Below are 24,024 nucleotides of genomic sequence, written 5' to 3'. Positions count from 1 at the left end.
TAGCACAACCATAAAGCATCTAATAGAGGTTATAGAGGTACCAACAACAACAACAAAAATCAGTTACACGAACAATATTCATTAAGCAGATTTCTTTTAAGAATTTACAGTAAAAAGAAGAAACTAGATAAACGGAACATATATAACACCAATAAAAAAAACTGAAAATAACTTTACATTACAGTATAATATTCTTTACTTTTTACCCTATAATAAAACAAAATGACAATTATTATGGGAGTTATAACTAACACTATTCATGAATTTTTTTTTTTTTGGTAAACTTGAAATTATTTTATCACGTTTTAGGGGGGTCAAACCTACGTTCTATTTGATCGTAGTTAATCAGACTATGTCTTTAACCTCTAACCATTCAAATTTCAGATCTCCGCAGTGTCTTAGGAAATTAACTTCAAATTTTCCCTTCACATCTCTTGATTGTCTGTCTTGAATAAATTTCTGCAGTAACATTAAAATATTCTGCCTAATATAACCACGTTTAATTTCGGGAGGTACCGCATTAGTAGCAACAGAGTAATATGCATCTTACATGATATGTAGCAATAAACCCCTTGGAGTGTAATTAATAGTACTTTGTTATATGATAGGTAAGTAAATGTCATTGTTGTTATATAATATGCATGAGAATAAACGTAAAATTCAGCAGGTAATTCACATAAGCCTTATGACTATTCATGTGTAGCTACATGGGACTTGTCCTTGGACATCTCTGAAATTCTGAGTAACATTATAGTTCAGAGGATGTTATTCCTGATGAGTGTTTTAAAAAATATATATATATATATATATATATATATATATATATATATATATATATATATTTATTTATTTATTCCTATAGGTCTATTGAACCTATGCGATTTCATGGTGCTCGCTCATTTAGTATTACATGGGGCGGTGCTCATAATCTTCAAAAGGTTGAGAACCCCTGTCTTTTCACGCAATTATAGGGGTTGTTGAATTACCAGTCACTTTTTCTGTCTTTTGAGTAAGAAAAAAATGCATATTTCTAGTTAGTCACTGTCAAAAGCTGTTTTTATAAATATTGTCCAATACCAGATCTAGCTGTAAAATCGTGATGTTGGCTGTTCTGTTAATGTTAGTGTAAAGTAATTTTCATTTGTAAGGTTTCCTATACTGGTTAAAAATGTAAACAAAAGATGAAAGCGGTGCGAATTGAGCATATTCACTGAAATGTTACGAGCGCAAGCAGTGGTTGTACCTTTCGAAATTGTAGTAAAGTGAACAGCATAACATATTGTTACGAACTAAATAGGTAGGCAAAGGTAAAGTTGGAACGACTTCGGAATATCGTACTTATTATGTCGTTATTTCATTATTGAATTATTTATTTTTGGTGCAAGGGACATCTCTTTTGTTTGTACCTTATTTATAAATATATATGTATCCTTGTACCATAAATGAAAAACATGTTTTCAAATCATTTTTAATTTGCGCAGTCTTTGTACATAAGTACTTACGCGGTATTTTGAAGTATAGTGTAATCTCACACTTACATTATTTTTGCACGCATTTATGTTTCCAGTTGTGATTATTGAAATATAACAATACTGATGTTATTTTCCTCTGTATAACTCCCTTGGCGTCTTCATTGTTAAACTGGTTACATTGTTATTGTCGCGCGCCTTAAAAGTTATTTTAAGGGGAGACTTCCCTTTCCCCAAATTGCAGTTGCATTGGTGTCCCTCATTGGTTGTAGGTTTAAAGCCAATGTAAGGATCAGTATTCCATGAAGGGGGGTTGGAGGCTCCATGCTTTCATGACCTTGACACTTAAGAATGAAGTGGTGTGGTCGGCACCTCGCTCCAACCGCCTTCTACCTCCGTGAAAGACTCTGTACTCAATTTGATTGGAGGCTGAGTGAACCTGGAGGCATTCTGGAAATTGTGACGAGAAAATCCTGCTGTCAGCCGATATTGAACCCGAGACCTTCCATTTTGTAGCCGCTTGCTGTACCAATTACTACTCGGAGATTTTAAGTAGGCCTAATAACCCTAAATTTTATTGAAGGTGCTTGATATTTTACCTTGCTCATGGACTTTTTATTTTGTTTGTAGTTATTGGAATGAATTGTGGAGCAGTTCAGTGGGGAGAAATACCCCAGTCGCAGACAGCCAGTGCTGAAGTCATACCAACAGAACTGAGAAATCTCCTAATTTTAAAGGCCATGAAGCCAGACCCGCTGAAACTTCATCAGCCATGCAAGCAGGAAGATGCTGGAGTCACTTTGTATGAGTAAGTCAGGAGAATGTGCACATATTCACCTTGTTATAGGTCATCGACATAGCTCAGAGGCTGTAGCACACTTGTCTGCTGAAGTGCGACAAGATGATACAATGCAGAATCTGGTCTCTCCAGGTCAAATGTAAGGAAAAGCTTGGATGGTGCTCCACTGTACTTTGCTCATGATGTCCAAATGTATCTTAACGAAACATTTCGATGAAGATGGCTTGATAGAGGAGGACTAATACTATGGCCAGCACGTTCTCCAGATCTTACTCCCTGCGAGTTTTAGTTTCATTCATTTTGTATGTAGCCACAGTAAGATTTCATACACTTCATAAGGTTTTTTTGTTTTCCAGAGTACCTTTGGAATGCAGCAGTATGGATAGTGTTGTGCTGCATACAATTCAACTATTGCAACATTTAAAGACATTACAGAGTCTAATAAAGATGGCACGTCAGCAGCTAGAGCAGAGCGTGAGTGTAATAGTAACAGTTTATTTCTAAAATTTGCCACATAAGTAAGTGCTGTCGCATGTTACAGAAGCTCTGTTTTTCACAATATTATTACGGATATTGCCACAATGGTCTCAAAAACGAGTAGCATTAAAATGGGGCCAGTTTGAGTTGGTCACTTTTATGTTTTGTAACAGTCTTATTCTGCTTGTAAATGTTGGGTTGATACAAAACTTCGTAGTGCTTATTCACTGTGACAAAAGTTTTTGAGATGAATAGAAGACGGAAATTAATCAGTAATGTATTCTCCTACGTTATCAGTCTATACTCTGCTAATGCCATGTCTGAAGAAATCTGCTGGTTTGAAGTTAAAGAATCCAGATGTTTTAGATGAGCAGGCATGTAGCATGTATGGGTGAATCCATAAATGCATATAGTGTTAGTTGGAATACCTGAGAGAAAAAGAGATGTAGATGCGAGGATATTAAAATGGATTTGAGGGAGGTGGGGTATGATGCTAGGGAGTGGATTAATCTTGCTGAGGATAGGGACCAATGGCAGACTTATGTGAGGGCAGTAATGAACCTCCAGATTCTTTAAAAGCCATTTGTAAATAATAATAATAATAATAATAATAATAATAATAATAATAATAATAATAACAACAGCAATAACAATAATAATAACAAAATAATAATAATAATAACAACAGCAATAATAATAATAATAATAATAATAATAATAATAATAAAAATTGCTGTAGCTTCTTCTTCTTAATCATCTTCTTGCATCCATTAGCATACTCACTCAGTTACCAATAAAATAAAAACAAAACACTAGTGTATCCTTGCACTTTAGAATCAAATATGCTGTATATGTGACACATAAGTTTATTATATTTTATACATAACTGTTTAAAGTTACAACCAAACTTTCTAACTGCTGAAGATAGAATTTAAAGGTTTATCATAAGTGCATCACCATCAAGATTTGTCGTTTATACGAATCAATTCTGGCTGGCCCCTCTCTAGGTAAAACTCTTAAAGCAGAATAGTTTGAAATAGAACATGGGACATTTTCTGCTGCTTTATACTCTATGTATACATGATACATATTGTTGTGAGTTTTAATGATAGTAATAACTCATGGAGTTATTTAATTTGGAGTGTTCTCATTTTAACATATTACACAGAATGAAATGGATTTTGAAGGACCCAGAGCTCTTCCCCCTGCACCTTCAATTCCAGAGCAGCCTGAACGAACTGAGAGTCACTCATACAGCTACCCTTTTAGGTACATGGAGAAGAAATTCAGGTAAGAAAGAGTGGTATTTACAATCAACTCTGGATATAGTGAACTTGGTTATAGTAAACATTCGGCTATAGTGAACCTAAATCATTGGTCCCGACCCGCATACATTAAAAAGTACATTAATGTTTCTGTTTATAGTGAATTCTCGCTTCAGTTACAGTGTAAAACTATAACTTCCCCAAGAAAATGTAATTTTAAAATGGTAAAAATGGTAATTTAGGAAACTCTTCTTCCTATAAACTTCCAAGAATATGTTCAGAACAAAATCTCATATCATCTACTCGTTGTGTGCATTGAAAGACAAAGAATTTGTTCAGCTTCCTGGACAGCTTGAAACATGTTAAAGAGAAAAGTGTATGCAGTGAGGGAGAAAGGAAGGATTAGTTCTGACTTCTTTAAAAGAGGTTATTCGAAGAATAGGAAGAGAAAGTGTTTTCTTTTGTAAAAGGGAGTAGTGATGACCAAAGGGTAAATACAAGAAGGATTACAGTATAATGGTCGTCAGCCGTCCCTCCTGCATCTTTGTAAAAGTGAACCCGGGGAAATTGCGAGGCCGAATACACAGTAGGCATACCTCTAGTGGGAAGAGATACAAAATCAGTCAGTACCTACTATCTACATGTTCAGATTAGATTCAAATTTCGAACTGTGAACATCTGAATGTCGAAGCATAAAGTGCTTAAGATGAAAGATAAAGTGAACATTATTGCGGTACTGATATTGAACGTGGTCTGTCGGAAATGGACATTAATACTGTATGTATAGCAACGTCAATAGTATAAAAACACACATTTCGGTTTTAGTGAACCTCAGATATAGTGAACGAAATATGTTGGTGCACAGAGGTTCACTATAATTGAAGTTGACTATTTTAAAGTTTAGAATTATTACTATAAAGTCGTGCATTTCCTACAGCATTAAACACAATTTTTGCAGCACTTTCACGGAAGGACAGGGTGCACTTCCTCCAAGACTGACCACAGCTGTTGCAAAGAAGATCTTACGGAAGTCCATTGCTACATTACTGGCACATACAGGATACGACAGTGAGTATTAAATATATTTTATAGTGTTCTTGGTGTCGTCTTGCAGTTACCATGCTGGCCATTGAATCCAAGATTCGCGGATTAAATTCCAGCCAAGGATGACATAGTGTTCTGTCCAAGGGCAGATCTTTCAATGTAGATCCAGCTTTCTCCAATCTTTCCTAATTTTTGCCTTCCTCTTTGTCTCTGCATGTGATCCACATATCTTAATGTTGTCTATCATCTGATATCTTCTTCTGCCCCGAACTTTTCTCCCATTCACTATTCCTTCCAGTGTATCGTTCAGTAGGCAGTTTCTTCTAAGCCAGTGACCCAACCAATTCCTTTTTCTCTTAACTACAGTCTAAATAAAGTCTTATTATCAAGATATCTGGCATCAGCATGTGAGGCATATGTCTAGGACTAGAATCCCTTGTGCAGTCCTGCATTACCAACCTAGAGGCAGGAGATCAACTGGACGTCCAATGAAGAGATAGGCTGAAAACTTTCGTGGACCGTAACCAACGAGCTAGATACTATAGAGAGGCTAAAGACTTCTGAAAGTTGAAGACAATTGAACATTGGTCCGCCATATTTTGGTTAGTCAAAACAAAGGGGCGTGGCTCGGATGTTGTAGGAAAAGACTGTGATGAAGTTAGTATTATTGTGAATTGAGTTACATATTAAGACTATGTTAATAAGTAAAAAGTAAAATACACACAAAACTTTACGTTTTATAACAGGTGTAGATCTATGTTTTTATTACTTTCACTAAATATAGCCCAGATATTAAATGACAAGCTATACTCGATGCAACCAAAGCAAAGCACCTAAAGACAGATGACTGTATTCGGCAGAAGAAAAATAAATAATTTTTTGAATTCGTCACAAATTTAATGACCTTACAGCTAATCTAACCTAATATGAAATCATGTAATTCAGTGCTCACCAGGTGATTTCAAGAGGAGTAAAATATAGGAAAGGTAGTGGCGAAAATTAAAAAAAAAAATCCAATAATTGAGTTATTGAGAAAAATTCATTTGAAATTGGAATTAACACAGAGAACTTTTGAAAACTGCAATTATTAAAACTACAAATAACCTTTTAGCATGCAACATAATAATTAAAGAATGACACTAATAGAAAGTTACTCGTGATCATAACTCACCACATTTATTAAAACGATAAGATACTTACGATTAACATTGTTATCAGAAACAACAGGCGCCACAGCTAGCTACACTTCTTTTCGCGTGATGGAGACATCGTGTACTCTAATATAATTTGAAACAAATATTGTCGTGTGATGGAGACATCGTGTAGTCTAATATAATTTGAAACAAATATTGATCTCACACATGTCTCGCAACTAATCAGAGAATTTTTCAGAATAAAACTGTTCTTACATTATTTTGAACAATAATGACAAACTGTGTGTGATGCAAGTGCTAACTTTCCTCTTTGTTAACAAAAAGAGCCGTACGCATTAATAAAAAGAAAATTGGAGTAGGCTCTATAAACACAATAAATACTAAACTTTTGATGGTACAAACTTATTAATACAGATATTTCGCTTATGCTCAGTCCGTCTTATCTTATAATTCTCTGGGGCAGTGGTACTTGTATTGAGAGGGGTTAATTATCCAGCAACGAATATTATGATTTACAGTACATTTCATTTAAATCCGAGGGAATGAGACATTTTTGGAAATTTTAAAGTCCTAATTATTACTCTTTCATTTATAAATCAGCTTTTTACAAAACCTATAGCGAAATGTTTAAATTAAATATTGATGTATCCGAAAAATATAATTTATTTTATTTTACGTGGCAGAGTTAAGGCCTGCTCTTCCACTGACGCAAATCTACAATTAATACAAATAAATAATAATAATAATAATAATAATAATAATAATAATAATATGTTGTGAAATATTATTATTGAAAATGTATCATACAAGAATATGAAATAAAGTATTCATTGGAAACTACGGGACACCTTATTATTCAAAGAGGCAGTGTACCTTTGATAAGCACTCCTTGCGGAGGCTGGTGGTACTATAGATCACCATGTTTTGTAGGGAACGATCCATAGTACTGTTGGCCTCCGCAGGGAGCGCTTATCAGAGGTCTTTAGCCTCTCTATAGTATCTAACTCGTTGACCGTAACAGTCCTTCTGGGACTATAACCTTTATGGCTGATGATGATGATGATGTCTATTACTTACTGCTCTCTCTTCCTTCCCCATCTTCTCTCTCATGCCCCTGTTACACGCGAAATAATACTTGCAGTATATTCAAAGATTGAGATAATTTTTATATTTTAAAAACTGAATCATGCAGGTGGTTATTTCCTAGATAATATGAAGGTATTGCACAAGTAGTTTCTCAAATTTGTTCAACTCTCAATTGTTTACAGACACATCGTACTATGTTCTGGATACCTTGACAGATGTCAGTGAAGAGTATATCCAGAAGTTCACTCAGCTCTTGCGAGTTGCAGTGGATCAGGAAGCTTTGACTGGTCCGACAGGCTTTCCAGTACGTATTATGCTCCTGTGACTTGCAAATAGTTGTATACAGATGAAAGTTTGTTGGTTGCATGGTTATTAATATCTGACTTACCTATTATTGGAAAAAAATTCGTTCCGGCACCAGGAATCGAACCCAGGACCTCTCAGCTTTGTGCGCTGAGTGCTCTTTCCATCTGAGCTATGCCAAGACCTGATTCATGGTGCTGGCCGAACTCTCCTCCTTTGTATCATCTGATTTGATGAAAATTTCCATCTCCTATGTACTCTGCTGGTTTGGCCATGTGAAAATATTTTAATTTTTGAGGCAAAGACATCTGATAGATGGAGTTCATAGTTCATTTTGACTTGTTCCACATCTTAAAGCTTCATTGTTAATGTAAGATCTATGGAATACAATAAATGAAATGAAAACAAAAGAAAAATTATGAAGTTTAGTTAGTGCAATTGGGTTCAAAGGACACACAACATACGATCATTCCCAGAAAGAAACTGGATTTTTCTCTTTTCTATAGTTTTCAGAATTACTCTAAAGGGATTTATCTTTGCCGTAGCTTCCAAAATGTCTATAAGATCCACTTAGTCTTTTATAAAATGAGTATTAGAAATCCTTTTTTTTTTTTTTTCTTTTGGGGTAGGCGACAATTGAAAACAAAAGGTATGAAAACGAATGAGATGTATAAATAATTGAATACTAATCTTAGAAAGTAGGCTTTCATGGCCGGCGTTGATAGGATGCGTATTTTCTGGGCTACAGGGTCGTGGTCTGTCAGTGATACAACCAAACGTTTCGTCCACTACTCCGGTCGACATCTTCAGTGGCGTGGTACACGTGTGCAGAGAGATCTGCTGTGTGTGTGCTGAATTCTGTTTCAAATTTAAGTTTCACAAGATATGAGTGTCATTTAAAATTTTCAAAGTGAGAATGGCTGGGGATGAGGGGGGGTGAAAACAACAATATGATGTTAGTTTTTTTTTTAATGACTACTATACCTCATTAATTCTCACAATAAAACAAACAAAATTTGGCAACACTGTCTCAAGGGAAAAAATGGAACTCTCTGCATCATAATTCACAGTTAATTCCCAATTTACCACTCAAATCGTTTGTAGCTGCATTTAGATTGGCAACAGGCCATGACTGTTTGACCAAGCACCTACATAGAATTGGAATATATCAGTCCCCTAACTGCCCATTGTGCAATTCAAATCAAGTAATGGATTCGGAACAGCTTAAAATCTGTGCTTCAGTGGCTGACCATGACAATATCTTTGAAAATATTGGAGTATAAGAAGTCAAATGACTTTATTGTCAAACACTTGGCATTAGAAAACAACAAAGCAATAAAGTGATTGTTTTGTGCACTTCTATCTCTGCTGTATAGACAAACGAAAGCCATCGAATTTTACAAGATGCCATGAAATTTAACACTCCTAAAAACTGCTGCAGCAACTCCACAGGACATTTATCTTCCTGTGGATTCCTTCACTCTGTTGGCTGAGAAGGAAAGAACTTCTTGACTGTCTAGTAAGGAAGGAAGGAACAAATGAAACAGCCATATTACAAGAAACAGCTAAACTATCAATTTGTAAACAGTGTTATAAAAAGAATATGATAAACTTCTTCTCAGCAGTCAAGGATGACAATGGATTTTTAATTTCATTTTTTTCCTCTTTGTGAACTATTGTATAATACCATGTTGAAGTTGCTGAAATTGTTCATGTTTATTTAGTTTTACTTGTTCGTGTAAACTCTTAATTCTTTGAAGGGATAAGTAAGTTTAAGATTAACTAAATCCTAAATTTAGCTAGATGAGAAGTACACAGATCAGTAGCAGATATTGTTTTCACTCTGTTCTAGGATGCAATGGAACGAGTCTTCCATGAGATGGGTGTGGGGAGTGTGACAACTCTCCATAACTTTTATCAGATGAGAGTGTTGAAGTACCATGAACGGATACTGGCTGAATGTAACAACCTTCATGATGAATATGCTAGTCTAATATTACCAGTCCTCAGGCCGTTGTTAGACACTGAAATCATCAGGTAAGTTTGGAAGGAAAGAAAAATATTATACACCTGCTTTATTAAGAATTCCATCCTACCAGTTTGATACAGTGAACTGACTGGACATATTGTTATATTTTTTTAATTCCATGTACTATATTTCTGAGCACATATCCTCAAATAATCCACTACAGTACAGTTTTTAACTTGTTGCACTCAGAGAGTACGGGTAGAGGAGGAATTATCGAACCCAATTGAAATTACTTCCGGAGTCCCACAGGGGAGTGTCTTGGGGCCTCTTCTATTCCTGGCTTTTATAAATGATCTGCCAGTTAATATCTTGTCTAGGGTTCACTTATTCGTGGATGATTGTATGATATACAGGGAAATAAAAAGTTATGAAGATACTACTCTTCTTCAGACTGACCTAAATAGAATAAACGATTGGGCAATAGCCGACAAAATGAAACTAAATTCTCTAAAGAGCAAAGCCATCAGCTTTACAAGGAAAAGAAATAAAATAATCGCATCGTATACATTAGGGGGTGAAACCATTCCGGAAGTTAACAAATGTAAATACCTCGGAATAACATTTAGCAGCGATCTCGGCTGGGGGGAACACGTTACGGACACAGCGGGAAAAGCATGGAGAGTGTTACACTTTGTGATGAGGGTACTAAGAAAAGGCTCTGATAAATCCAAAGAGATTGCATATAAATCACTAGTACGTCCAGTAATGGAATATGGTGCTGCATGTTGGGATCCTTACAGATTAGAACATATTAAGACACTGGAAAAGATTAAAAAACGGGCTCTCAAGTGTTGTCGGAAAAATTCACCATTAAAATGGGACACACTCAAGGACAGGAGAACGCGAATTCGATTATGCATACTGTTCAAAACATACAGAGGTGAGCCTGCCTGGAGAGAAATAAAAAATAGGTTGCAACCGCCAAATTACTCTTCAAGGAACGACCACTCATATAAATTGAGGGAAAGAAGATAGAGGACGGACACTGGAAAGTTTTCTTTTCTCAATCGTACTATCAGGGACTGGAATGCTTTACCTGCAGACTTACTAAAGGCTTTACCAACAACCAAAAACGTATTTAAAAATAGGCTTAAGGACTTTACTAATAGACGATAATTGTACACAGTATGTAAAGGATGTAAATGATATTTTGTTATTGAAGTGTTGTATCAGTGAAGAATTATGTTGTGTTAGTGAAGTGTGTTGTTTCAGTGAAGTGTGTTGTGTCAGTGAAACGTGTTCCTGTCAGGGAAGCTTTATAGTTTATAGTGGCAGTGCAAAGTATTTGAACAGTGAAATGTTTTTGAAGTGTTAGTGAAATCAGGATAGAATCAGTGAAATGTGTCGTAGTTCCAGTGCGAAATGAGTGTAATGTGGAAAGGTACTTGTGCAGATATGAACATATCATACTCGTGGGTTTTAGTTCGAACTTAGATTTAAGATACAAATTATTTTAAGTGTTATTTTAAGTGATCGTGCTTCATTTAATTTAGGATATTCTGTATTATTATTATTATTATTATTATTATTATAAATTATTGTTAGTATTAATTATTTGTATTAATTATTGGTATTATTATTAAGTGCATTTTTAATTAACAAGTTTATTATTGTCATTATTGAGTGTAATTAGTTACCACTGCCACCGGGTATATACCCATTGCAGTGTGAATAAATACATACAAAAATTTATTTAGATATTTGAAAAGTACTGAAGAAGATTTTGGCGTTCTAACAATGTGTTGAGATATGATCCTCCTCACTTCCAGAATTACTTGTAGACTCCATTCTGAAGGATGCCTATGCTGTTTGGTCTGTTCTGCTTCAATGGCCCAAGTAATGGCTGCAACACATTATGTGACTTTTCCAGGTCCTAAGAGAGACAATCTTGTCAATGAAATTAATACATAATTCCAAAATATAGAAAAATGAAATCTCAGCACTTAGTTGAAAAACCCAAAATCATCTTCACAATCAAATCACCATGAAAGCCTCAAATGTCACATGTTTGTATATGTTGTTGTTGTTGTTGTTTTCTAATGCCAGGCGTTTAACAATAAAGTCATTTGACCTCTTGCACTCCAATATTTTTCAAAGATATTATCATGGTCAGCCAATGAAGCACAGATTTTGAGATGTTCCGAATCTATTTCTTGGTTTGAGTTGCACAATGGGCAGTTAGGGGACTGATATATTCCAATTCTATGCAGATGCTTGGCCAAACAATCATGGCCTGTTGCCAATCTAAATGCAACTACAGACGATTTGCGTGGTAAAGCAGGAATTAACTGTGGATTATGATTCAGAAAGTTCCATTATTTCCCTTGAGATTGTGTTATCAAATTTAGTTGTTGAAGTCTGAGTATGTAGATTTATTAAATCTTTTCACAGAGTAATACGTAGATTTAGTAACAGGTCTGTAAGTAGCAGTGCTGCCCTTCTTTGCTAAAGCATCTGCATTCTCGTTTCTCAGGATTTTACAATAATGGGATGGTATCCATTGGAATACAATTCTTTTATTGAGTGATATTACTTGAGAGAGCATTTTAGTTATTTCTGCTGTTTGAGATGAAGGTGTGTGTTTAGAGACTATTGATAGAATAGCTGCTTTGTAGTCTGACAATATAACTGCATTCTTAAATTTATTGATGTGGCATAGAAGATTCCTGAGACTTTCACTTATTGCAATGATTTCACCATCAAAACTTGTTGTTCCATATCCAAGAGATCTATAAAGTGAGAAGAGACAGCATGTAACACCTGCACTGGCACCTTGTTCTCTGGAGATCAAGGATCTATCAGTGTATAAATGAAGCCAGTTTTGTGGAGGATACCTAATATTAATTGTCTCTAAAGACAATTGTTAAATTATTTCAATGTTTACTTCTGATTTCAGTATTTCTTCTGTTAAATTTAGATTATACTCTATATGTAATGGAGTTAAAGGGTTTGGTTTAATTTGTAAATTTTCTTTTAAATTCGGGATATTGATTTTCTGTTTTAATTCTTGAACCATGGATATGAAACTTTTTTGAGTTTTTAATCTGTGGAGAAGACTGTATGAATGCTAATTGTTTCCTGGTAATCTGATAAGTTTTTCATATTGAATCAGTGCTTTTTCTTCTATGTTTGTATATGAAGGTGTGCCAATTTAACGAGTATAAATTATTTTATATTTTCTTTGCATCGCTTTTGTTTCTTTGTATTTGTGTCTCGAAATAATTTCATTGTGGTGCTTGAAGTACAAGATTATATTATTATGAATTTAAGAAATATTTTACCTAGTGTGCATGTGTTGGGTCTGAGAAACTTATGGAAGAATATAGTTGTGTAATTTTTTATGCCACGCATTCTAGTGTAAAAGAAAATCGTAATCTCATTCTCTGAAGGTATATTTCTGGGAATTCAACACAAAGATAAATATATTAGAAAATAATTTATTTACTTCTGTGTTGGTTGCATGTAGGAATACTTTTTTAAATGGAATAACTTGACAGTAACTCAGGAAGGGAATTTTCTGTTATATATAGTTCATAATTTTATGTATTGGATATTAGATGTGGCCCCACTGAAGCTGACAATGAAGAAGACATTCCAGAGATCCACTTCCCAGCTCTGGGGGAGGGTTATTCAGCTGATGAGCTACAGCCATCTTTGGAGCCTGGCTTCCAGATGCTACACAGTCTGGAACAGGAAGAACAGTACGTCTAGAACATATCTTTCTTACTGATGATATAATGATCGAATGTTACTGAAAAATAGAGTATGAAGAACACTATTATTCCTAATTCTTTTAATATAGTTTATTAATGGCAATATAGTAAAGTGGTATCAACTAGAAATGGTGGTTGGCATAGTTCTTCCTTCATACTATGGATTCTCTGTCTTTTTCTCCATCAGTCATCAATGAAACAAATTCTTCTACAAGCATGTATTTCCCATCCACTATTATCATAATATCTTTTGTCATGCTGCATTACGTAAATAGATAATTTACAAAATCCTGGTGACTCAACATAGCTTCATCTGAATAAATGTGGATTACATTCTGCTCATGTCCCTACCTGTACCATTCCACGTTGGAAGTTGGCAATAATTATAGCTCGCGCAAGAAACGATTACCGAAAACCAATGGTAGCATTGCTGTCTGTTTTGATGTGTGTATGTAGGCATGCCAAGGGGGGAGAAGAGCGAGCTGATGGAAGTACTGTCTCTTCCAAGAAGATAAACAAATGAGGACATGGTTGTGGAAATAAAGAACGTAGCAAGAGAAAAATTCGAAGCTAATTAAACGCGCAACATATGTTTACGAATGAAATAATACCGTGCGATACAAGACACGTATTCGCATGCAATGGAACAAACTAAAGTCGTAATGTAACTATCACAACGCAAGACTGATTCTATCGATGTCATTTCTCTTCCGACTGTACTCGTGAATATCATTCAAGTTATCTCGTGACCTTTCCTCTTGCCCACTCTTCCTTATCGCAGTGTTTGATTCGCATTCCTTCCGTCGGTAATCCGCGGTTGCAAGACCTATATCTGTGTTAAGATAAGCGTTCATTACATCATATCGCACTCATTGGACGAATCGGAAAAAGACTATCTTTGCTGTAATTGTTACATAACCGCGTTCACTACATTGTATCGCACGCATCGGCTCTCGGCAAATCCGTCCATGTTTCTGGGATGAGCAACTTTTCCGATGCGTGCGATCATGGCTTTCTTTAATAAATCAATTTTAATTGGTCAACTGTTACTATTATGTTGTGCCATGTTCAGTGTCGCGCCAAAATGGCAGACAGAAAACTTATTTCGCTTGTAGAAAATTGAGAAGAATTATATAATTTGAGGCATTCCCATTACAGTAATCAAGTCGTTTCTTGCAAATATACAGTATTATGTAACCAATATTTCTTTTGTTTCTTCCTCTTCAATTAAGACGCATGAAGCAATTACAAATTCTTACTCGCCAACAGTCATAATTAATAGACCTAACCTCAACTCCTCTGTTTTCAGCAATGTCAATATCGTACGACATCATGTTTTAAACAGCTGATAGGGAATCTGATGAGGTGATGAGGTAGAGCCGTTACAGTAAACTCACTGCACTTAAAATATCCGTTGCATGCGATTTTTACGAGGAGTGTGATACAATGTTGTGAACACTTACCTTTAGAATACAGAACTGACTAAAGGAATGTGATGGGGATAACTACCTCCCTGCCAGTTCTGTCTAACTTTACTGTAACATAGTCGAATTTAGTTCGAAACCTCAAACTAAGGATGAAATCCAGAAAAAAGCACTAATTACGTTTATAAAGGGTCTCGCAGATGTTGATCTGTAGTCTTACTCATCCTTCAGCCATTACCTCTATCATACAGCAGTACTAGTCTTTCTTTGACGCAAAGTATAGTTGCATCTTGGTTTCGATCTCTTCCAATATTTTGAATATTTTTTTTTTTTTCATGAAGAGAGTGAGTTATGGATTAATGCTGGTAATAATCCGAACCTGCAAGCTTATTGAATAACTCTTCTTGGGTTCTCAGCCAAATAAGTTGAATTGTTGCTTCCAAGCTCTCGATGATTAGCTCTCACATTTTTCAGGGATTGAAGTGCCATAGGACCATGTCTAGTCTGTATACAGGGTGATTTACATCACCCATAACAGTAATTTATTTCGGAAACTAGTGCATTAAAAGTTTCGAGACAAAAATATTTATAACTGAAGTACATGTGAACTTTCACTTGAGCTTGATTTCATCAATCGGCCTTAACAGGAAGTAGGTTCAGTGGCATATTACTTTAAAATTTCAAATGGGAATCGTGGTTATGTGGTCAAATATGGCTCCATTTGCTAGAGCTCTTCAAAACAAACAGCTTTCATAGGAAACGTTTTTATTAATTCCCACTCTTTCAATGAGAAAACGTACAAAAAGACAATGGGTGATTTAGACCACCCATAAGTCATTTATTTCGGAAACTAGTGCATTAAAATTTTCGAGACAAAAATATTTGTAACTAACTGATGTAGGGTCAGTGGCGTATCACTTCAAAATTTCAAAGGGGAGTCGGGGTCAATTAGGGTATCATTTGATAGAGCTCTTCAAAACAAACAACTTTCATAGGAAATGTTTGAATCACCCTGTATAAGTGGTCATTAGGGCTTCCCGCTATGGGCCAATCAGAAGCTAGTTCCTAGTTCCGACTGCTTGCCATTTTCTGGTTGGTCGAAGGGTATTGATAGCAGGTTTCCATGCTGTACTCAGCCGTAGGCCCCATCTCTGCTGAAATTATTTCGATGGCTTCCTTGATGACCAGGTTCTGGTAAACTGATGCCTTGTCCAAGATGGTGGTAGCATCGAAATCCATCTTGTGGCCCATTTCCAGGCTGTGTTGCCAACTGTATGCGAAGTTTGAAGGAAGGTTTCGACAAAGATCATTAACAGTTCCCTTGTAAGTTGTAAAGTGATTGTAAATTAACTAGAACCATAAATGACACACGTCACTGTATTGTCTTTATGTTTCACTAACCGTTAATGGCCGATTTGTTTAATGTCTGCATTGAAGTGCATAATGGCATAAGAGTCTGATTCACAACAATCAGAGGAAAAATATAAAAATATAATATTACATTATGCATTCTTATGAACTTTTAAAGTAAAATTATTCACCTTTACTGTAAGTTATTGGCCACCCTAGCCCTTATCTCCTCCTGGCATAGTTGCCTCATGAGTGATGCCTTAACGGTGTTACTTATGAGGTTCAGACCTGTCATTGAATAGTTGACTAAACAACAAGCAATGTAATTTACGTATTTAATCCTAGTAAATCTTTTAGGTCAGTGGAATCCATTTACTGTGATATTAAAATATCCAGAATGTGTATTAACTCTAGTCTTCACTCCTGTTATCATTTTTGAACATATAAAAATGTCTAATACTTCAAAAAATTGTTAGCGTCCAAATACAAAGCAGTGAATACAGTGTTACCCACTAATTTTCCTTCTATCTTCTCTTTTGCAACAAGAGTACCGAAATGCAGTGCAGATCACGAGTGTTGCTGCTTTTGTTGCAGACTGCAGAATCTTGAAACTGAAGAGGAGATAAACGTTAGTGATTCACCCAGTCAAGACTTGAACCTGCATGGATCATCTGGTGACCAATCACAGCAGTCTATGTCAGGCAAAAGTAGAAAGAAGAAGAAAAAGATAGCTTAATATTAAAACATTTTTGTTAGTGAATATAAGAATCCATGACTCAACCAGAACTATTTATCATAAGATGGTACAAAATAAGTTTTGATAGTTGTACTTCAAGTGGTGTGCAGTTTAAGGCATTTATAATATTTTTTAGCAATCTACCATGTCTGCTAGTAGCTATAAGCAATAAAAATAAATAATATTCATATAAATAACAACAGTGAACTCCTGCAAGATGCTGAACTTCCATCTATCAAGATTGTTCCTGAAATGGGTGCAGAAATTGTCTTCTAAGTTAAACGAATTTAATCTTTAAAATTATGTACCTAAGGAAAGCTAATTTAAATGCAGTTTAATAAGCAAAACGATTGAATACAAGCATACCTATTTATACAGAAAGTCCCTATGTCTTTCCTTGTTGCTTGCGAACTTCTCAATGACTGATTGAAGTCTAGTAAAGCCATGATGAAGTCATGTTCAACAGACATCGCCAGAGCCTAGAGTCTTTATTGAGACATGGTGTTACTAAGAAATGTCTTTATCTGTTTCATGGTCGAAAAGCACCTTTCTGCTTCTGATGCTGTCTTGAGCATTCACTTGCTGTAGCACAAAGATTATTTTACCTTATGAGTAAAAGGTAAAAAAGGTATCCCCGTAACATGCCATGAAGGCACTTGGGGGGCATGGAGGTAGAGCCCCATGCTTTCCATGACCTCGGCACTAGAATGAGGTGGTGTGGTCGGCACCACGCTCTGACCGCCTTTTACCCCCGGGAAAGACCCGGTACTCAATTTTATAGGAGGCTGAGTGAACCTCGGGGCCGTTCTGAAAGTTTGGCAACGAGAAAAAATCCTGTCACCACCTGGGATCGAACCCCGGACCTTCCAGTCCGTAGCCAGCTGCTCTACCAATTGAGCTACCCGGCCGCCTTACCTTATGAGTAGAGAGCGGAAATTTAGGCCCAAAATAGTGGCATTTTAGGTGCCTAAGAAAGGCTCTTAAACTCCTTTATTTAGGCTCTATAAAATAAAAAATAAGCCTTTTTTGTTAAAGAATGTCACTAATATAAGATTCAACAATTATTTAATGCAAAATTCTAGGATTAAAAGAAACTTTCACACATTTTACAAGGGCACACATGCATACACAAACTGAAGACATTCTGTCTTTAAGTTAGTGTTTTTCATTCACCAATCTCATTTCCATAGTTTGCTTCACAGTAGATGATCAGCATCTACTGTGGCTATTGTGTCGCTCACTGCTGTATTTACAAATGGTGAGAAAAAAGGAAGGGGTTGTTATCTGTCTTGGAATATAAGAAAATGCTTATTTGGGTACAACCCAGCGAATTTGTGTTAAATTGCTCACAGAGAGAGGAAGATGTAATAATAATAATAATAATAATTTGTCCCGCATAAGTTCTTTATTACATCAGGACTGTCGCTGGGCAGTAACCTGAACACATGTTTCAGCATCACATGTTGACAAGTAACTCCATCTGTTAGCACAACCATAAAGCATCTAATAGATGCTATAGAGTTACCAACAACGAAAAAAATAAAATAAAACAAGTTCTTTTACATGCCAGTAAATTTACTGACATGAGCCTATAGCATTTAAGCACACTTAAACGCTATTGATCTGGGCCAGGATCGAACCCGCAACTTCGAGCACAGAAGGCCAGCAGTATACCGACTACACTATCCAGGCCGACTGAAAGTTGGAATTTTAGGATTGAAAGATTGTAAGAATGAGAAGGGATGGCCCGGAGGTATTTCTTTCTTGTGTTGTTCACTGCTAGGAAGGAGTTGTTACTTGTCTTGGAATGTAAACGGATAGGATGTCAAGAAAAACACTAAACAGTTACGAAAAAGACGCAAAAAAAAAAAAAACTTGAAAATAGGCATTTTTAGGCACTATAAAACCCCTTTATTTATACCTATATTTTAATGAAAAATATAAATATTAAATCTCAAGCCTGTATGTATCAAGGGAAAAAATATTTTTTTGCCTAAAGTCTGCTCTATACTTATGAGATCTAAGAGATGTAAAGTATCTGCCGTCAACCTGAATTGTTGCATTCCATTTAGTTTTTTTGCTTCTAGAAATGTGTGTAGTAGTGTTCCGTAGAAAATTTGGAAAATTTTTCTGGGAAAATTTGGGTCAAAATCCGAGGATTTGTCTTGCAGAAACAAAGATGTTGCTGTTAGAGTTCTTGTAAGTTGAAACCATTCTTTCACGTCACATATATTTATATCACAAACTTCTTTTGCTTCACTTGTCTTACAGTTATTACACTTTCTTCATATCTCATCCCTTGGTTTTCAAGTGTCGAAAGATTCTGACTTAACTCATCTACTGATTCTCTATTTTTCATAATTTCTCCCTCAAAACACTGAATTTGCACTTTCATCCATGGCAGATCAATTTCACGCTTTTGTAGCTGGTTATATAGAATGTCTCTGCATTTGTCCCTGGTTTTAGTATGGGATAACAATAGTCTTTTCATTCAGTAGGAATATATGTTTTCCGTACATGGTTAAAAAGTGTAGTAAAGTCTTTCTAGCTTTAGACCAAGATGCTTTATAAATTCTGTATGGATCTTATCTGGACCAGAAGCTTTCTTAATTTTAAGTTGTTTAATTTCTGTATCAAGTTCTAATTGGTTAAAGTCTATGGAATACATTTTCTATCGATGTTAGCATAGAGTTTTCAGTGTGGTTTTTCTCTTTGATATCTAATTTAATTCTTTTTGTTTTTTTCTCTCTCTCTGGGTACATTCTGTGATGTATATTTTGTATTGTTGTTTGTGATGGGTTCTTTTTTGGTATCTTTTGTTTGTAGTTCTGAGATAAACTTATAGGCTTTGCTACCATTTTTTCTGTTTGTAATGTGGATGGAAGAATTTTCATGATTATTCATATCAATACAGTCATGAAGATGATTTATATGTCACACCATTCTTAATCATTTGCCATCTCCGAATAATAAACACGGAAAGCAAAACAGTGCATTTCTTTCACTGCAGGCACATATCTAATAATGTTTCTTATACAGGGTGAACTGTAAATAATGCCATTAATTTCAAGGGGTTATTCTTTGAGATATTTCAAAGGAAAAAGTTTAATACAACTTTGCTCGTTTTTGCTTTTCTAGAAAAAAAATTATGTGAAACATGTTGTAACATATTTTGGGAAAGCTATTGAATTAATTCCCAATATGCTCAGTCAATTTAAGAGAGCAGTGTATTATGATAATAAATGATTGAAAGAATTTTAGTTTTGTCTTTTAAATGTGTGGAAATTTGATCCAAACAAATGTAAGTTTTTGTTCTGCAAGAGATTTTTAAAAGGTAATGGACTCTGACAATGCTGTAAAGCTGCTATGTCATTAACTGGCTATATGGAGCCACCACTCTTTTTTAATGGTCAAATGGAAGAGGGAACACTACTATTAGCAAATGGACAAAAATAAATTAAAAAAAAAATGGTGATATTATTAAGAATCTTGGTGTTACATTTGCAGATGAGATAGATTTTGATAAAACTAGTCTTATTAAAAACTAGAAAGTGATCTAAACAGCTTATGAACTTCCATATTTTTGAAACCAGATCAAAACGTCACATTCGTAATCAATTTGTATGGCCAGGATTTACTTATCATTTTAAATGTACTCCATTGAGCAAGATTCCAGTTTCTTTTTTTTGAAGATGTCGATAAATTAATTCGATCAGCTGTTAAAGAAATGTTAAATCTACCACATGATTGCCTGAATAATATGCTTTATGCTCTTCGAATTATTAGGGGATTCAACTTGGTTAAAATGGAATGGGAGGCTAACATTCAGCACTTTAATATTGCTAAGACATTACTCCAAGTTGATGATGAACATCATATTAGTAGAAATTTAGTATCCGAGATTGAAGAATCTTTAGGAAATTTCGCAGTCCAATATAATAACAAGTCTGTTCCACAAACTGGACGTCAAATTAGAATACATTTACAAAAGGAAGCCTTTAATGCTTGGACTAGTCTTCAGCATAAAGGAAAAGGAGTGTCAGTTTTTCAAGATGAAATAAAAGTAAATTCTTGGATGAGTAACAGAAAAGGATTATCGTCATCAGAATGGACCACTGCCATTAAAATGTCATGCAAAACTGTAGCAATGAGATCAGTACCAGGGCAAACAACGACGGTGTAGAATTCCAGGATGTGAGGCGACTTAGACTCTTGGTCATGTGCTGGTATTATGTCCTAAAGGAGATTTATTGCTCAATGTACGTCATCATAGTGTCTGCTCTTATATTGCCTCACATTTAAGGAAAAATAAAAATTTTGAAGTACATGAAGAAGTGCATTGTATATCTGAGGATGGCAGTACCAGACGAGTGGATATAGTTGCTCTTAATAGGCAGACGAAAGAGGCAGTAATATTGAACCCAACTGTATGGTTTGAAAAGGATATATCTCAAGCCTTAGCTGTTGATCAAGAAAAACAGATCATTTAACGTCCATGTGTTCCTCACTTGAATGAGAGGTATAGTGGAATTGATTACACATGGGAGGTGAGGGGTTTGCTTTTTGGTGCCTGCAGATTGGCGTATAAATATACTACTGACATTTTTAAACAAGATGATATGACATCCCAAGATGTTAAAAATATTTGTTTAAATATGAGTCGTTCAGAAGCCAACATGATTAACTCCTTTTCCAAAGATATTGAAATATTCAAGGTTAAAGTTAAATACACATAATTAATTCTATGATGTAGTCAAGAAGAATACTGCATTCTGTGGGCTTTTTACTTAATAATTGAGTTTATCACATTGACCACTGAAAATATGGCCAATTTAATACTTTGCCAACTTAGAAACTCTGAAATAAGCAAAAGTGGAGTTAATCATGTTGACTTCAGAACGCCTCATATCTTAAAGAAATCCATAGACATTTTACATAATCATTTGTATAATGTTTAAATTTATAAACTTTCTAAATTGCATATTGTACTATTATTACTACCTATTGTATCGATATATTTCTTATTTCTCTCTATTCCATATACATATGCATTTTTCTGAAATTGTTTTCTGGACCTATATGGTCATCTGTATGGCAAGCGGATGTATTAATAAGTACGTTTGTCAAAAGTAACCTAAATAAATTTAGTGTGAAACAATAACTAGGCTATGTTGCCATTACCTTTCGAATGCTCTAGTAGATATCTAGTGTTGTTTGATATGTCATATAGTATTGACAACTATAGTGTTAATTACCAGACTGTAAACGAATTTGCCTTCTATTTTATGTCCGAATATTATCTTTCACCTTTTGTGTCTTAAACAAGATGAACAGAAATGAATACCAATGTTGCGAAATACAGTAGGTACTTACCTACCTTTGTACCAAATAACTTTTAAAAAATCCAAGTAATGTATACTTTTCTCACAATATTCGAGTACTGGTAATATTTATGTAATTAATTGTAGTAATTCAGTTTTAATGCAGGTCTACGAAATCGATACCAGATACAGTATTATGAATAATTTCATTTTATGTAGTTGGATGGACATTATTTTTCGTTGTAATGTAATATCTGTTATTAAATGTAGAATGTTTCTAACTTATTATTCGCTGCAGTATTTTAATATAATTTTGATGTAGTTTCGTAAATATTATTCAAATACATTTTCTCAAAATTGAGCTGTTGCTTAGTAACGTTAGTATGACGTCAAAATGATTTTGAGGAATGCTGTCCAAGACTTTTTTGAATCACTATGTAGCGTAGTGTTTTCTGGTCAGTCCTCAACGACTTCTTAAATGCCCTATTTGTTATTGAGGTCAGTCAAATGTACTTACTTCTACTTGTAGAAGAATACTCCAGAGCAGATAGCTGAAATACATACAGATACATCATCTAGCTTCAGCTCCGTGACACTAGCAGCTACATTGCAAGGTTAGAAGAAGTCCATTGAAACGAGCTTCCAACTGAAACCAGTACCAGCAGCAGAGCCGACACTGGAGTTCCTGGACCATTAACATTGACACATTCCTTCCGGAAGCAGGAGGATTTCAATGTCCTCTGTTTAACATCAGAAATGTGCTCCAGATTAACGTAACTACTCGAGAGCAGATGGCCGAAATACATACATCATCCTTGAGCTCCGTGACACGTAGAAACTGCAGTGAAATAAGAATTCTACTGAAACTAGCTTCCAATGGGAACCAGACCAGCAGCAGAGCGGACGCTGGAGTTGCTGGACCATCAATATTGGTGCATTCCTTCTGGACGCAGGAGAAAGTCAGCACTGTTCTCTCCCGCCAAGCTGCCTAACATGCTGAATTTCATCTTCAGTATAGACCAAGGATTGTGTTTTATTTTAACAAGTGAAGCATTTTGTATAGTGCACAAATTCAACTCAATAAAATCCGATTAGATTTGAACTGTCTTTTATTTTATACTCCATGTTTCTCAATGCAGAAATAAACTTAGTATACCTATATGCAGTGGTCGATAGGGCTTATGAGAGGTTTATAAAAGATTGACAAAATGGAGAACTGAATAGTAAGGAGGATGGAATTAGCGAGGCAGAAGAGTGCAAGAAAGTCAGGGGTGGCAAAAGTGATAGAATAAAAGTAGAGGAGAAAGTGTCAAGTGCCAGAAGAAAGTGTAAGAGAGTAGTAAGATAGACATAGAAATAATGATCTAAGTTAATAGGCAAGCGTCGACTTAATTGGTGAGTTGGTATAGCACTGGCCTTCTATGCCCAAGGTTGCGGGTTCGATCCCGGACCAGGCCGTTAGCATTTAAGTGTGCTTAAATGCGACAGGCTCATGTCAGTAGATTTACTGGCATCTAAAAGAACTCCTGCGGGACAAAATTCCTGCATATCCAGCAACGCTGATATAACCTTTGCAGTTGCGAGCGTCGTTAAATAAAACAACATTTTAATAGGCAAGTACCGGTAGCAAATTGAACTAGGTCCGCCTATGAACGTGACAAAGAGTAATTATATCGCCTAACTCTTTCAATGATCGTGTTCCACTCAATTTTAAAATGTAATAAATACGGGGCATTTAAGTTACAGAACGAAAGAAAATGCGGAACAAAATGGGTAACTGGTAAGCAGTGGATCGTAATATACCCCGTCGTGCAGCAGGAAGAGGGAGAGAGCATACCCGCTAGCAGCCACGGA

At 35.4% G+C, this 24,024-nt stretch overlaps 1 protein-coding gene across 2 annotated transcripts; it reads left to right on the top strand.

Moving 5' to 3' along the window:
• Positions 1-1,169: 1,169 nt before the first annotated feature.
• Positions 1,170-23,272, top strand: Spt7. Of its 2 annotated transcripts, none has more exons than XM_069840042.1 (9): positions 1,170-1,307; positions 2,100-2,277; positions 2,625-2,742; positions 3,914-4,035; positions 4,969-5,078; positions 7,477-7,598; positions 9,450-9,634; positions 13,184-13,327; positions 16,708-23,272. In XM_069840042.1, exons 2-9 carry the CDS (start codon positions 2,108-2,110, stop codon positions 16,847-16,849), a joined length of 1,113 nt encoding a protein of 370 aa, XP_069696143.1. In that variant the 5' UTR covers positions 1,170-1,307; positions 2,100-2,107; the 3' UTR covers positions 16,850-23,272. The 2 variants fall into 2 exon arrangements, with proteins under 2 accessions (XP_069696143.1, XP_069696144.1); XM_069840043.1 differs by having other exon boundaries at positions 1,182-1,297; positions 16,708-17,049.
• Positions 23,273-24,024: the final 752 nt, after the last annotated feature.

The sequence above is a fragment of the Periplaneta americana genome, chromosome 11, assembly GCF_040183065.1.
Source record: "Periplaneta americana isolate PAMFEO1 chromosome 11, P.americana_PAMFEO1_priV1, whole genome shotgun sequence".
Classification (NCBI taxonomy): Eukaryota; Metazoa; Arthropoda; class Insecta; order Blattodea; family Blattidae; genus Periplaneta; species Periplaneta americana.
The sequence above is the reverse complement of the archived record's forward strand: the minus strand, read 5'-3'. Positions and strand labels throughout refer to the sequence as shown.

Excerpts from the sequence above, each read along its gene's own strand:
- Spt7 (XM_069840042.1), top strand. The coding sequence starts at position 2,108 with ATGAATTGTGGAGCAGTTCAGTGGGGAGAAATACCCCAGTCGCAGACA. Across the intron at positions 2,743-3,913 it reads GTCAGCAGCTAGAGCAGAGC|AATGAAATGGATTTTGAAGG; the intron begins GTGAGTGTAATA and ends CATATTACACAG. Across the intron at positions 13,328-16,707 it reads AGTCTGGAACAGGAAGAACA|ACTGCAGAATCTTGAAACTG; the intron begins GTACGTCTAGAA and ends CTTTTGTTGCAG.